Genomic DNA, 17,289 nt, shown 5'->3' on the forward strand with positions numbered 1-17,289 from the left:
TTATTTATATAAGAAATTTTTCCACGAGAATACATATATTTGTTTTGTTTCCTCTGAAGCTGATATATACAAAATAAGGTTTGTATAACTAATTGGGACAACTTTTACTTTTTATAACACATAATACAAGACTATGCATTATAAAAAATCAAAGATATCGGAAAGTTATCATGGTTATTTAAAAAAAAATACTTTCATATCTAAAATATCACTTGAATTTTGCACATAAGTACCCATACAATGGAACAAATAATAAACTAGGAAAAATGCAATGAGTGTTAATTGACACAGTTTACATTCAACATGTACCTTAATTACAGAAATAAGTTAGACAATTGGTCAAGTATGTGTGTCTAATGTGTCAAGTCCCTCAAATCTGAGTTTCTAATGACCAAAGAGTGTTCCCTAGCCTTAAATTTTAAAACTATAATGAGTCAAAATTTGATGCCTACATTATCTATGAAGGAGCTGTAGTTAATGGTTCCAATTATAGTTAAGGAGAATGTAAATGTCATTCCAAGAATTAGTTGCTGTTTAAAATTGTCATCATGTAAGTAACATGATTTCAGGTTAGTCATTAGACTCATCAAACCAACTTTCTTTGTGTATGATTTGTCCTACTTTTTGTTCAATTTATTGCATGTCATAAGCTTAATTTGTGGGTTGCATCTCTTTTTTGAAAAGCTCCCATAAGCCATACTGAAAACTTTGCATTAGTCTAAAATACTGCACAACTACTCTATGGCTCAATCAATTTTGGGTTATGAGAAATGAAACGATTTTCTTGAAGAAAGAGTCTAGTTATATTCACATTTTTTTATTTAATTCAAACTAGATCTTGGATTTGGTTCATCTCTTTTATAAATAAAAATTCGTTAACTTTTATAAATTGACATATGGATCCAAAACTCTGTATTTCTTTAGCTACTAAAAAGATCACTGATTATTCTTTGTTTGTATAGGGTGGGCACCCCTTATGTTAAGTTTATACATTTCTTTCTTTATCAAAAATAAATTGATAAAGGTTTTGTTCTGGAAATTTTTATGAGAGGCTTGCATGTAGAATTACTGTATGAAGTTTTAAGTAGGGCTCTTCTGTATGTTGTAACAGCAATTGTTTCTGACATTGAAAATGCATATTTTAATGTATACTCATCATCAAATGTAGTTTGAGGAGGATTGCTCAAATTAGCACCCTTGATGTCGGTTCTCTTTAATTTGGTATAGCCATATAACAAATCAAGGTATCTTATGCAGTGTGCATGCCTTATATATGCCTTCCACTTTTTTTTTTGTTTCCCACAGGTATCCTCGCACTGGAGGCAATATTGTCCAAGTCGGTGACATCCACATACGACTAACTCTCCTAGCAGATATTTTTTCCATACATGGTGTTTGTATTGGTCAATATGGCATAGTTTTGGGTAGATGGAAGTTGAACAGGGCAATTCTTCTTGAGAATACCATGTAAAATTTGCTTGTTTTTTTTTCCAAAATTATTTAGTAGCTAAATGATTCACTATATATATATATGTATGTATTTCTGTCATGATATATAAACAATTCCTTTTCACCTATTTTATTTGCACTTTAGCCAACCAGCTTGTAAGAATGTTATGCATAGAAAATGATGTATAAATTATTAATCAAAATGTTTTCACACATACATCATCCAAAAGTTTTGGTCATTGAAAGTGAATTCTACTTCCAGATGATGAACTTGACCTACATATTCAAGAGATTCAAATCCTAGAGTTTAACACTTCAAAAAATGCTTTTACCTAACAACCATTCTCAACCCAAGGATATAAAAGAATAAATAAACAAACCACTACACCAATCCATTCAACTTCAAAAGAAAATTATGATATGGTTCCAATTACGTTGATAGATGTAGAAGATGATTGAGAATTTGTTGTTGGTGCAGGTGGTGTTGGTTCTTGAGGAGCGACAGTTTTTTCCAAATCAGCAATGATATCTAATGTGTTTCCTCCCAAATTGAATATAGTTTCAGAACCCTCAGCAAAAGGGCATTCAACATTTTCAAATTCATCCACGCAAGTTGATTGATATGATATCACTGCACTAAACTTGAACTTAGCCTCAATCAAATCATGTTGAGCAATAGCATCTTTTGTTTCTTTAATAGAATCCAATATATAGTTATATTGTTCCTTGCATGTCTTAATAGCACTCATTAACGATTTGTTAATGTTGTTTTTGGTAAGTAACTCATCAATTATAGCAATAGTCTTCTTTGTTTCATTGAATGTGGCTTCAACTTCGATCTCAAGAGCCTTGAAAGGATCAATATCTCCATCAAGGACGTGTGGTTGAATGGTTTGAGCACAAAGGGTAGGGTTTGTGGTGTGTTCACAGAATTTCAAGAGATCAGAACGAATATCATGATGCACAATGTGAAAAGGGCGTGTCCCATTTGTAAGGAGGTGAATGGAAGAGAGAGATAGAAAGAAGAGAAGTGTTTTACTAATGGAATCCATTGTTTCTACCTTAGCTTTTGTTGCCTTTTAGAACTGCATGCATGGAAACTATATTTAAATTTCCATGCAAATTAAAGTATAGTTAACATGGTTATGTAAAATTTAGGGTTTGTAGAGAACTTAATATCCACATATAGTTGTTTGTTATAGACTTTTCATCATTTGATGCAAACTACATATAATCTGTGGTTTATAATTTTAAAAAAAAAGACTATATATAATTTGTATTCCAATTTTTGAAGGGTTGTGGTGTTCCTAAAAATTGGAATTTGCAACATGTAGCTAGGTTCAATGACAACCATCCATATAGAACCACAAAAAATAAATAAAAGGTATTGGTATTTTGACTAAGAATAACTAAGAGAGAATGATAGGGTTGCCCCTGAAACCTGATAAATTGGAAGGACAAAAATATTAGCAGTAGAATAATAGAATGAGAGGAAAGTAATGAAAATGTTTTCCTAAATTAGGTGTCAAAATAATAGGACTATTATTTAATTAATTAAGCAAATAAAACGAATGCCGCTTGATTATTATAGCAAAATAAACCTTAGCACATTGATCTGAAAAATAACAAAGTTTAACATACACCAATCTTTATTTATAGCAAAATAAACCTTAGTACATTGATCTGAAAAATAACATAAAGTATAACATACTTATAGCATAAAATAAACCTTAGCACAGTGATTAATTAACTAGTTCACAACCTTTTTAGCATAAATATTGTTATACAATCTGTAAAAATATGGTTCTTATTTTGTTTAAGCTGTCTAAGACTTCCTTCATGGTCATTCTCTCAGCTGGTGAATCTGAAGAACAATTCAAAGCCAACTCCATGATACTTAATAATGCCACTTTCTTTGGAGGAATAAATAATTCCTCTTCCTCCATCAAGTTAGGATCAACAATATGAATGATCTCATTTAGTAATAATGAATCTTTAATCCATGACCTTAAGCTTAGTCCATCTATAAACATTTCATCTGTTGGCCTCTTTCTTGTAAACACTTCCATCAGCATAACACCATAGCTATACACATCTCCTTTAATAGACACAATACCTTCTGATCCATATTCTGCAATCACAATTTCCATTGATATATTATACATGCACACTAAAAATATCCTTGCCTAAAAACTTCATATACTACATTATAATACAAGAAATCAAAATAAAGGACAGCAAATATACGTAATCAGTACCTGGAGCCATGTAACCAATAGTTGCTAAGGTGTTGGTAAGTTCTCTAGATTGTCCTTCTTCTAAGAGTTTAGCAATGCCAAAGTCACAAACATGAGCAACCATATCTTCATCCAACAAAACATTACTTGGCTTCAAGTCACAGTGCACCACTGGTTTTGAATTACCATAATGAAGATAATCCAAAGCAGATGCAACATCTATCATTATATTCAACCTTTGTAAAAAAGGAATGAAATAGTTATAAGAATACAACCACTTCTCCAAGCTACCATTTGGCACAAATTCAATTACTAGAGCTTTGAAATCAAATTCATTTGAACAGCTAGTAATGACTTTTACTAGATTTCGATGACGAAGATTGCGCATTGCTTCACATTCTATGTCGAAACTCCTTGATGCCCCTTGCACATCCAAATTGAATACTTTAACTGCAACAACCATTCCATTTGAAAGCACACCTTTGAATACAGAACCAATACCCCCTTTACCAATAAGATTGCTATCATCAAAACTCTTTGTTGCATCTGAAAGTTCATAGTAGGAAATTCGACTCGCAAATTGGAATGATGGTAAGACAACAATGCTTGATCCTTTACTAGAACTTCTCCTGTGTATTATGAGCAATGCAAATCCAATAAGTGCACCAAAAAGAGTTAAGGGTAAAACCAACTTCAACACAAGCTTTTTGGTTTTCTTGCCATGATCTGCTCCTCTAGGACATTGTGGAACTTGTAGGTCAGGTCTCCCACAGAGTGCACTATTCATCATGAATGATTTAGCTGTGAAATTTGCAAATTCACCACCAGAAGGAATTTCTCCTTCTAATCTATTATAAGACAAGTTGATAAATCGGAGATAAACAAGTTTCTCTAGAGACTTGGGGATAATGCCTGATAAAGTATTGTTGGAAAGGTCCAAATATTCCAAACTTAGCATGCTGCCAAATGAATCAGGAATAGGCCCTTGTAACATATTATTTGCTAATGAGAGGTTTAACAATTTCTGCAAGTCACCAATATCACTAGGAATATTCCCTGAAAGCTTATTATTTGATATATCCAATTTTATCACAGCTTTCATGCCACTTATATCAGTTGGCAAAGATCCACTAAAACCATTAAAAGATAAACTCACTTCCAATATGTCACTAAGGCTCCAAAGGGTAGAAGGTATAATAGAGTTTAGGTTATTGTTATCCAAATAAAGTTTTCTCAGTTTTGTAAGACCCCCCAAGCATTCTGGCACTAGCCCAAAAATATTATTATGTTCAAGAGATATCTCATCCAAATTTGTTAGCTGACAAATCTGACCTGGGATAGAGCCATTAAGGTTGTTGCCTGAAAGATCCAAACGTTGGAGAGACAACAAAGAGCCAAGTGTACCAGGAATTTGTCCTATGAGTTGGTTGTTGCTAAAATTAATATCAAACAAGTTCTTTAAATTGCCAATCTGTGAAGGAATTTGACCCTTGAGATTACAGTTCCATGCTACAAAAGATTGCAATGAGTTTGAGAGGTTTCCTATAGAACTTGGAAGTGCTCCATTTAGAGGATTGTATGATAATACAAGACTTTTTAGTTTCCTACACTTTGTCAATGAAGTTAGGAAACTAAGTTCTGAAGAAGCTGGATCACCAGTCAAGTTATTTCCTAATATTCCAAGTAGCTGTAGGTTTATTAAATTTCCTATAGAGTCAGGTATAACTCCTGAGAATGAATTGTTGATAAGTGTTAGGCTAGAAAGCATTGTAGCATTGAAAAGACTAGTAGGAATTTCTCCACTCAGAGAATTGTTTGTAAGGTAAAGGAATTGGAGATTGGAAAGGGTATGATATGGATAAATTGGAAGATTTCCTGAGAGTTGGTTATATGATAGTGACAGACTTTGTAACCCTGAGATGTTGAAGATACTTGATGGAATAGATCCTCTCAAGTTGTTATTTTGCAAATGCAATATAGCAAGGTTTTTCAAGTACTCACCAAGCTCATAAGGTATGGTACCTGCAATAAAGCATCAAAATTTAAATTGTTGGACATCAATGGGTATGTAATAAGCTAGTATAATTAAGATTTAAACTACTCATTTTATACTCAACTTATACTTCACATTAAGTATAAAATATCATGATAGTTATCTAAAAGTATAAGACTCTCGTAAGCGGAGAAACTTTTTTCAGAATTTGAACCCATAACTTCGGGTCACTAGGCAACAACTTATCGTTGCGCTAAACTTTACTATGAAAAAACAAATCTTAATTAATTTATTAATTTCTTCATATTTCCTTTGAATTTTCATAACGTTTTGTATATAATTCATCTAAGTGTTTAATTGGACATAATTGTCCATAAAATGAAAGAATAGTCACAATAAAATAAAGCATTGATTTGAATGCTGCAAAGTAGTAATACATAAATGAAATTAAGAAGGAATATGAGATGAAAACCTGTGAAAAAGTTGAATCCCATTAATAAACTTTTCAATGAGGTGCAGTTGCTAATAGACTTTGGAATGGTTCCTCCAACTTTATTATTTGTTAAATTAAACTGTTGAAGTAAGGGAGAATTCTGACACATTGTTTGTGGAAGTTTACCAATAAAGAAATTGTCCCTTAGATTAATTACTCTCAAAGTGGAGATGTTGAAAAGAGATGCTGGAACTTCACCTGCAAAATAGTTAAATATAAATATCAATTCATTCTAAATGCTTCATACTCATCACTCAAATCATTTTTATTTCTTCTAACCAAGTTTTTTCTATACACAAATAATACAAGTTAATTAGACCATTATTCAGATTAAAACATGTGTGTAAATTGAGATAAGATGTATTAACACTCAATCAAATATAAAGATTGATAAAAAATAATGAAATAATATACCTGTTATATTGTTGTTACTAAGATCCAACACCTGAAGCATAGGTAATTTCCCAATCTCATTAGATATGTTACCATTTAATCTATTACCAATAACCTTCAAATATTTGAGCTGTTTACATTGAAGCAAATTTGATGGAAATAGACCAGAAAATGCATTGCCAGATAGGTCAAGCATTTCAAGCATTGGAACTCCATTACACAAGTCCATTGGAAGAGAACCAGATAAATTATTGTAAGTGAATTGAATCTCTTCAAGAGTTGACATGTTGAACAATGACAATGGTATAGAGCCTTCAAGTTTATTTATGCTCAAATTTATACTTCTAAGCTCTGACAAATCTCCAAGTTTTTGAGGAATGTTTCCTACCATTTAGAGGAAAAAAGTTAAGGTTGATTAAATTAATCACCTAAAATTAATACAAATGTAAGTCATATCTCTACAATTAAGAATTAAAGAAATTAAAGATATATGAAAGAATAAAGAAAAGTTTAGGTGTTGTCTTATATGTACTTATAATATTGCTTTTCACACTAAAAACATATGATATGTGGTGGTGAATATTGAAGAAAATGTTTGGGGAGAAAAAAATTAGTTTCCTTAAATATTCCATTATCTATGGAAAAATTTGCATCTATGAATTGTTTCGGTTAAGGATTATAGTATATATCTATGAAAAAATTTGCTCCCAAAATATCTCAGCCTTATGGTAAATCTTATGTAGAAGGATTATGCATCTATACGTGTTTCTTTCTTTTCTGTGTTCAACCATAGTACATAGCACTAATATATGTATGCATATATTACTAAAAATCAATATGAAAAGTTATGGGTCTTCTCTATCAATGGAAATATCTGTAGAGGTGTTAATCAGCCAAGTCCACTTAAAGCTTAAGATTGATCGGTGAAAAAATTGGATTTTTTTTTATGGGAGGTGAAAAAATTGGATAGTTAAGCTTCCCTCGTGTATTTAATCAAATCAAATGTAAAACTTTCATCCAAATTTTTGTAATTTTAAATGAAAATCAGACAAAATGACTATAACAAAACTGATTTTAGATGATTTTGTTTAATATGATTGTATGACCAGTATAATCGTTGTACCATATCAATATATATGAGGACTGATTCATTAGTTTTTCGGTTGAACTGAATGATACGGTACGGTTTTCATAACTATCACAATAATAATAATAGATAATAGTAACTAATTTTTTCTTCCTAAAAATAAAATACCTGATAAGGAATTATTGGACAAATCAACCACTTGCAGTGTGGAAATATTGAAGATTGAAGAAGGAATATGACTAGATAGCTCATTGTGTGCCAAATCCAAAACAGTCAAGTTTGGAAGCCTTCCAAGCTCTGGTGGAATGCTACCCTCAATGGAATTAAAGCTCAAATCCAAACTCTTTAGCCCTTCCAAGTTGGATAGTGATGCAGGAATTGAACCTGAAAAACTGTTATTACATAGACTCAGAAACTCTAGTTTAGATAACTCCCCCACCCATGTTGGAAATTCTCCACCAAAGTTGTTGTTGCATAAGTTGAAACTCTCCAACCTAGATAACAAGGCCAACTCATCGGGAACTATTCCATGAAAGCTATTGTTGTGAAGGTCAAGTTCAACAAGAGAAGATAAATTTCCCAAGTTAGAAGGAATTGTACCATTTAAACCCATGTTTGGTAGAGTTAGGGTTATGACTCTACTGAAGTTGGCATCACAAGTGACCCCAACCCAGTTGCATTTTGAGGATGAAGTAGACCAATTATTGGCTAATATGTTTTGAGGGTCCAAAGTTATATAAGATTTAAAGGCTAGTAGTGCAGATTGGTCTATATCTAAGGAAGCCATTGCCATGAAATAGTGAAATGAGAATAGTAAAGTGAAAAGAAAGTAAGTTTTGTCCATAACTATATGTTGAGCTATTCCTTACAAGTTTCTGAACAAACAAAACTAGCAGTATATATAGTGGTGCTGGGGGACAATAATTGTTATACATTGAAGACTGCTAAATATGCGGCAAATAATATTTGTTATATGTTGTTTGAATATCAAAGTCCTATGTTTTGACATAATCATATGGATGAAAAAGTCTTTGCAAAGGTGCCAGCATGGTTACGCATATTGGTGTAGCTTTCCATTCATATTTGTTCTGACTTGGAGTTGATTTTAGGTTTTCCCTCAATCTTAAGTAGTGAAATGTAAGATGTGTAGAAAAAAAGTTTAAATCGCAGTTGCAGTTATGATTATTGTGATTGTGATTATTGCGATTGTTGCGATGTGGATTATGGTCGGTGCAGTGTGAATTATTTTGTGAGTAAAAACATATTTTTGACGTCGGTGCGATCTAATGCGGTCCGATGCAGTTACATTGCAGCCTGATACGGTCCAAATGTGGTCTGATGTAGTTGTGTTGTGGTCTGTTGCGATCGCAACACTATAATTCAGTATCATACTGCAATTATAGTGTGATGTGATTGCGACAATCACCATATTAGCCAAAATCAATCAACATGGTGACTTAGAATGTTCAGGAAATATTGCACCAAGCACCAACCAACTTGGCCATATGACCGAGTCAGCAGGCCAAGTTGCTTGTGCCATGACCGAAGATCACGCATCAAGTTCACCATCTGATCGAGACACTCAACGCATCAAACACGCGTCAGATATTGATCCTGACCGAGGCACTTGGCGCACCAGACACGTATCAAACACAATTCCTGACTGAGACACTTGGCGCACCAGACACGCATCAGACACAGTTCTTGACTGAGACACCAACCACGCACCAGATATGAATCCTGACTGAGACAACCCTGACCAAGACACCAAACAGGCACCAGACAAACTCGCACTAGACATAAATCCTGACCGAGACAACCATGCACCAGACCGAGACTGCCATGCACCAGATCAACCAACTCTATCTTTATCAGCTAGGCCAGCCAGGCCTCATCTCAAGGCTGCACTAGAAAATGCATATGGGCCACCTCACACCAGAAGTTGCTTGGGCCACAAGCAACCCACATTTCACTCATTGACCTAGTCTTTTGTCCTATTTTACCAGGTGTTGAATAATTGTAAAAGTTAGTTAGTTTGCCAGTTAGAGTATGAGTAGTTTAAATAGGATTAGTTATTTTGTAATCATCATTTAACTCATTTTCCATATTCAATAAAGTTACAAGTATTCATCTTGTTTTTCATTCTTGCCTTTTTCTTCCAAGAACTGTTATTCACTTCATTTTCCCAAAGGCACTTTAGAATTCTAATATGGTATAGAGATCTTTTAAAGAGCTCTGCCATATTCAGAATGTCTTCAACAATTTCTTATACCAGTCCACCTCCTCCCACATTCAACCGACAAATGGACATCACACAAGATCCTTACTACGTGCGATCGTAACACTATAATTCAGTATCACTATAATTGTAGTGTGATGCGATTGCGGCAATCACCACAACCGTAATAGTGCGACTGCATCACGCGATATGATCCACATTTTGAAACAGTGGGTCGGGTATGAAGTTATTAATCGAAATTATGGTTGTGGTTATATTAATATGCTTATTAACTATTATGAAAAAAATAAATATAAATGACACGGTTGCAATTACATCATAATGTAGATATCATTAAAATCGTAATATTATGACCTAAATTGCATCCAATTTTAAAACATTAGTCATGTAAATGTTAAAATATGGCAATTTCTTAATTTTAGTTCATGGTTAAATTGTATTTTTTAAATTTTCATTTTAATATTTTTAGAGACTAAAAACTAATTAAATAGTTAGGAGCTAAACAAAAACTGTCATATTTACTTGAACCAATCATAGAAAGTGGGAGGATTCCTAATAAACTTCTTTTTACTTTGGAAAAAGAACTTTAGTCTCTAAGTATATTCACATCTATAAATGAATTGATTTGGAATTAGTTTGTAAATATCAACAACATTGGTGTATAAAATAAAAATTCTAAGAAAAAAATTGGCAACAATTCCAAGACTATTATGATATTATCCCTGTATAAATCACGAGTACGTAATGTCTGCGCAACAAAACCTAAAATCAATCTCATTCTATGCTGGAGTATTATATTGCATTTTGCAATAATTTCGATAACCATAGATCAAAAAATGAAAGTCAACTTTCATTTCTACAATATCCATAACTAATAATTAAGCTCACAGCCCAAATTATTCTCATCTGCTCCAATCAGGAATCGAAGACCACGGAATGTATGCCTCAGAAATTTGAATATCCAATTGTGTGATAATAAGTCAGAAAAACTTATATGATACATATTTAATACGTTATATTTAAAGACAAATACATATATATTTTTTTGGTGTTATGACTTAGGAATGAATTATAATTAGAATTAAATTTTAAATATTTTGTCGAGTTTTTGTTAGTTGTATTTACATATATATATATCCAAACAAATCTTTCTCTAATATATTATTCTACAAAATTCTTATACAATATAAGAAAGTCATATATATTTTTTGGTACTAGCAAAAATATCCTATACTATATAAGTAAAAAACTAATCTCTTCAGGGTATGTGATTGTTTCTTTCAATAGCAGTCGCTCGCATGAATCAAGCTCTTGATCTTTTTGTCTTTCTAGAGATCTAGTGGAGGCAGCTTGCACAATAAATCAACACTTTATTGATTAAGAAAGTCACATATATTATTTTTTTAAATAATAATTAATAAATAAAGAAGTATTATGTGACTTTTTCTTATTGATTAGGAGAATTCTTAAAGGGGTATAATTATTTTGGTCCAAATTCATTGACTATGACCTTCATGGTGGTGGGAATAAGTCAGTTGGTTGATAAGAGAATTCCTATATATTTTTTTTATAAAACTTGTTCAGCATATAGTGATCGAGGAAAACTTATTTTGTTTTCTAGTGAAAGCTTTAATTTGTCAAGGAAATATTAATGTCAATTTTAAACTTTTTTTAAAAAAGTATTTAACTACAAAAATCACAGCTTATATTTTTACAAAAAATATATTTTACTAGTACAGTAATATATATGTCAATATAATACGCATGATTTCATGTATAATAAAATAACAGGAATAAATATGTCATGGTGTGAGGAGATAAGCTATTTCTCACACTCACTCATTAATAGACACTTGTATTATTTTACTTTTTATTTTCTTATTTATTTTAAAATAGATAAAAAGTATTTATGTGTCATTGTCTAACTGGTGTAAGAACATAAGTTATCTCATCATACCAGGAGATATTTTATCCTCTAAAATAAATAAATATTAAGATTTATGCCTATTTACAAAAAATAAAATACTAATATCATTTGAGTTTCACACATTATTTTATAATTTATTATAACTCTTCATGCAATAAAAACAATATATATATTTTTCTCACAATGTCAAACATCAATTTTATTCATATTTGACTCCCACAATATCTACATTTTTTTATAACATATATCTCTCTCCTCACTTTCGATTGACTAAGAACAATAAATAATTATTCTTATTTAAGAACAAAAAAATAGAAAATAAAATTGACACAATAAAAAATTGCTCTAATTAAGTTTAAATCTATATGAAGGTCTTCATAAACAGTACAGGCTATGTACCCATAAAAACAGGTTATGTTGAGTTTAATATAAGAGGAATGTTAATTAGTGTGGTATTTGACTTAAACAACTATCATTAAATATGGCGGCTGAATTAACTATCAAAACTTATCCTTCATCCGGTATACATTCATTGTCGAATAGTTTATGTCATTGTATATGTTATTAATTGTGATTGGTCAAAAAAATAGTTATTTATTAATTTTTTAATTTAAATATATTTTTTCAACTAATCACAAACTTATAGTATATACAATAATACAATTTATGGAACAACCGATGTGTTTCCCATTCATCACTCCCATATCACATCTGTCATTTTCATTAAAATACAGTAGTACTACATTAGACACCCAACATACCAAAACTTCTATCTTTGCTGACAAATGTAAAAGTATTTTAGATTAATATTATATTACTCACCATTCATATTTTTATCTTCATCAACTCTTAAATATAAATATATAGATATATAAACAATATAAATGAATATTGATGAATACATAAAAACAATTAATGTCTGCTCCAACAAAACCGGTAATGATTCATATTAAGAGAATAGTTATTTTGGGTAAACTTATGATTGACATCATATGATTATATCACAAATTGCAAAATCATTGATCATGAATGAAAGTCAACCATCACCAAATGTAGCTTTGGACCTTCCTAGACACAACACAATCTCAACAAGTTACAACGTGGAACTATGCATTGACCATGTGCTTGGCTTAATATGATCCTAAGAGAGTTTTTATTTTAATCAGTGGTAGATCTTCATATAAGCATGTCACATTTATGTAAAAGAGATTTATCGTTGCAAAAAGACAGGTTAATTTTTCTACAAGAAGGCATAATTTCAATTTTGAAAATGATTTTCAAAGAAAGACTTCAACATCGATTGTTAATATTAAACTAGGTTGAAAGTTAGGTGCACCAAAACTTCAACCTAGGTTCTAACAAAATTGTGGTCTTAAATCTTCACTTTATATAAGAATTTACTTTCTATTCTCTAACTCTATGAAACTCTAATGCCAACGGTGTTTCAATCACTCTTAGATACTTTCAAATTTTATAGTTTTTAAAATATAGTAAGAAAATAAAATGAAATAATAATATTCTAAGTAACATTGGCCCTATAGATTATGAAAAATGAAAAATCTTACCATAAAAATGAAATTGATAAATCATAATAATCTTATCATACTCACATACATATGGGGACACATTTGGTCCATATAAAAATGAAATCATAATTTCATCCAAACAAATCTTACAAACGAGTTACTAGTTTTCTTACAAGAAATAATTTTATTTTTATTGTCTACTTTTATGTGGTATATTACAGGTAATTATCTTCTCCTTTTACGAAGGATAATATCCAGCACCCTGAATAATACGTGGGTTAGAGCAACAGTTATTCTTAATGGATTAAGAACATTTTTATTTTGTTATTCAATGTATCATTCTTATTTTCTGACTTTTATTTTTAAATAAGAACAATTCTTGTTTGTTCTTAGGCAAGGGAAAGTGAGAAGAGAGGTAGATGTTGTGCGTAAAAGATAGATATTGTGTGACTCAAACAAGAATAAGAATGATGTTTATCATTGTTAATAAATGTTATTCTTATTTCATGGAGAGTTATAATAAATTATAAAATAATGCGTTAAACCCAGATAAAAATAAAATGTTGTTTGCTATTATTATGGTTGCTCTTATTTCTCTAACGAGGTGGATTAGCTCTTATAATGGGTATTATCATATACAATACTTCCCTTCTAATGAAGTTTTACATATAAGATATTCCATTTCACAATTCGTATTTGAGAGATAAATATGCATCATTTTAATCGAACTTCAATAGTAAGGTGATGAAAATTAAAATGGTTAAATTACTATACATCCAAGTCTTTGAACAATGTTAGAATTTTAAAATATGTCTCTAGATTTTAAAATATATATATTTGGCCCCCTAATCTTGAAATCCATTTATAATTAGGTTCCTAAGCTTTAAAATCATTTGTATTTGAATCCTTAGATTTTTAGTTCATTTGTAACTTAAAATTAAATTTTATATTACTGTTCTTACATGGTGTTTTATTGTTCTGTAAAAGAAAAGTCATAATGTTTAAGATGATAAACTTAGACAGTAATTCTTATAATTATATGATATTTAAGAATAACAAACTATGCAATCAATTATATTACACATTCCACATCATTATAATTAATAGATAATTGCATAAACCTAATTATCATAAACTAAAAAAATTATAAATGTTGAAGGTTAAAATCTCAATTGCATATGATTTTATGCTGAAGAACACAATTACAATTTCTAAAGTTTATGAACCCATTATAAATTTAAAATCTTTTTAAGATCGATAAATAATAATATTAATATGATGAGTTAGTCATCTATTTGGTAAAATTATGTTTTACTTTTAGTTTATATATAAGATTATGATTTGTGAAATTATAATATCTTCATATATACTTTATCTATGTTTGAGTACCTTAACTGAATATAAACTAATCAGTTCATTTGGGCAAGATAGAAATATTATTTTTTACATATTATGTTAAAATAGTTGAGCATTGATTAGTTGGTTAATTAGTTTAGTTAGGATAATTAGTTTTTCTATCCTTTATATAAAGGATTCAATGTAATTTTGTTATCAATCTATTCAATATTCAATGAATAAAACTCTTTTCTTTCATCTTTCTTGATTCATCAAAAAATCTTTTTCATGTCTCTTACTATTTTAACATACTAAATTACAATAAATATATAAAGCTATTTGTTTATGTTATAATTTTTTTGTTTGTTTTTATACTATTTTTAAAATTTACATTTTTTTAATATTTATATTATAATATTTTTAATTTTTACTACCCATGACAAAAGCTAGTAAATTGTACTCACACACCCCTTAACTTTTGTGTGAAATAATGTAAATCACATCTCCTTTTTGTACTTACACAAATCACCCTTAATTTATATAAATACATTACACTCACAACTCATGCAAAGAGTATAATCTTTTAAACAAGAATAATCATTGAGTGTAATTAAGTTAAGCTTCAAAGGGTGTTGGTGTAATTTACTTTTAATTAATTATATATACATTAGCTAGGATAAATTGTTAATTTGTAAATTTGCATATATAATTTGATTATGAAATCACTTATCTATTTTGTTTTGTGTATTTAAGTATCATTTCTTTAAAATTATTGATACGTTTTGTAATGAACCAAAAATAATGAAGAAACATTAATTATTATACTATTTGGAGTTGGATCCATAATATACCATTTTTGTGTGGAAATCTTGTGCGGGATTAAACAAAGTTATATCATTTCTTCTCTACGACCATTGTCATTAGCATGTATGTTTGTTTGTAAAATAGTAATGGTTTATAAATACTTAGAAATTACTCAAACTAAATCGATCTTAATATATTTTATTTTATCTCCAACACTTAAATTAATTATTGCTAACCATATAAAGATAGAACCAAGAAATGACTTAAACCAAATCACCTTTTTCATTTTATTATCATTATTTTAAGACTTATTGGAGATGACTAAAGATAGAGTAAACAACTCCAAATCAAATAAAAAGTTCATATTATATATAAAAATTGATAATATTATAAATATGTCAAAATTGAGTATTTTTGTATTAAAATATTATTATGTAAAAAACAATAAAATATTTTTATTTAAAATATTATAATGATTCCTCTTGAAGTTTAATTTAAAATTACATTTATCAATCATTTTCTTAGTTAAAAGATTACATCATTCGCTATTATGAACGAGTATTGTAATATATGTATATAAATTAGAAGTAGTTTGTATAGATGCAATAAAAAAATAATTTATATAATTTCACTAAAACTTGTGATATAATGAAACTTATGTAAGTATAAAGAAATATTATATTTTACATGATTTTTTTTCCTAGTGTATATTTAACAACTTAATAATGAGTAGACACTAACTTCATACCTCAATTGATACTATAAACATTTTAGGTGCAACCATAAGTCCACGATTACAAGTACAACAATACAAATGACCATACAAGGGACAAGGTCGTTTTTTTTTTTTTTGGTTTCTCCTAGTACTGGGGCAAAGTTGTTGGTTTTTTTTGGTTTCTCCTAGCACTGGGGCAAGATCGTTGGTTTTTTTTTTTGGTTTCTCCTAGCACTCGAGAAAGGTGCGTTGGTTTTTTTTTTGGTTTCTCCTCGCACTGGGGCAAGGTTGTTGGTTTTTTTTTAGTTTCTCGTCCGAGTCGAGAACATCTATATGTATATATGGCTAATTTCCTAGCGAATATTTTTTCTATCTATAAGACTCGAATCCAAAATTTTACTTAAGGAGAATCAAACATGTACCACTTGAACTAACTCTAGTTGAACCAACACCACTTAATGCCAATGTATGTAGTTGAACGATCAAAAGGAATAACATGATTGCTGATTTGGAAATAAGTCATTTTTTCTTATAGAAATGCATAAATGAATAATGAATAATTTCAAATGAGCATAATCTATACTATATATAAAGCCAAAATTTGAAATAACTACTATCATGATTCTATTTTCATATTTTGCCCTTAATATTTTTTATTTCTAAAATAAAACAATATAATCCTAGATAATTATAATTAATACATCTTACTTTAAGTTTAATATTATAATTAATACAAAAATTATAACATGAAGTACATCCAATAAAAAAAATCTAATTCTCAAAATAAAAAATACAAATTTAACACTTAATATCATAAAATAATAATTTGAGTTGACAGAATATTCATAATTCCTAAAAATTATATCATATCCACAATGATAAAAATAAAAAGGTGAACAAAATTAAGACATTATGAAAATTTCAATCATAATTTCCAAATAAAAATACTAAGTTGTGTAAATATTATTTTTAATATAAAACAAATCATATAAATGGTATAAACATATAAAAATGAACAATAAGAAATTAATCTAATGAATTTTGATCATATATAATTACACATGCTAAGAACAATCAAAATATTATTTTTT

At 29.6% G+C, this 17,289-nt stretch overlaps 2 protein-coding genes across 2 annotated transcripts; both read right to left on the minus strand.

The window, feature by feature from the left end:
* LOC109329508 (pectinesterase inhibitor 1-like) lies at positions 1,710–2,660 on the minus strand. The gene has a single exon (XM_019563192.1). The coding sequence runs from the start codon at positions 2,499–2,501 to the stop codon at positions 1,863–1,865; it is 639 nt and encodes a 212-aa protein (XP_019418737.1). The 5' UTR covers positions 2,502–2,660; the 3' UTR covers positions 1,710–1,862.
* LOC109329198 (receptor kinase-like protein Xa21) lies at positions 3,077–8,533 on the minus strand. Its single transcript, XM_019562868.1, has 5 exons — positions 7,821–8,533; positions 6,587–6,949; positions 6,152–6,370; positions 3,708–5,708; positions 3,077–3,580 (listed from the first exon to the last, which is right to left on the minus strand). Exons 1-5 carry the CDS (start codon positions 8,494–8,496, stop codon positions 3,231–3,233), a joined length of 3,609 nt encoding a protein of 1,202 aa, XP_019418413.1. The 5' UTR covers positions 8,497–8,533; the 3' UTR covers positions 3,077–3,230.

The sequence above is a fragment of the Lupinus angustifolius genome, chromosome LG16 (genome assembly GCF_001865875.1).
Source record: "Lupinus angustifolius cultivar Tanjil chromosome LG16, LupAngTanjil_v1.0, whole genome shotgun sequence".
Classification (NCBI taxonomy): Eukaryota; Viridiplantae; Streptophyta; class Magnoliopsida; order Fabales; family Fabaceae; genus Lupinus; species Lupinus angustifolius.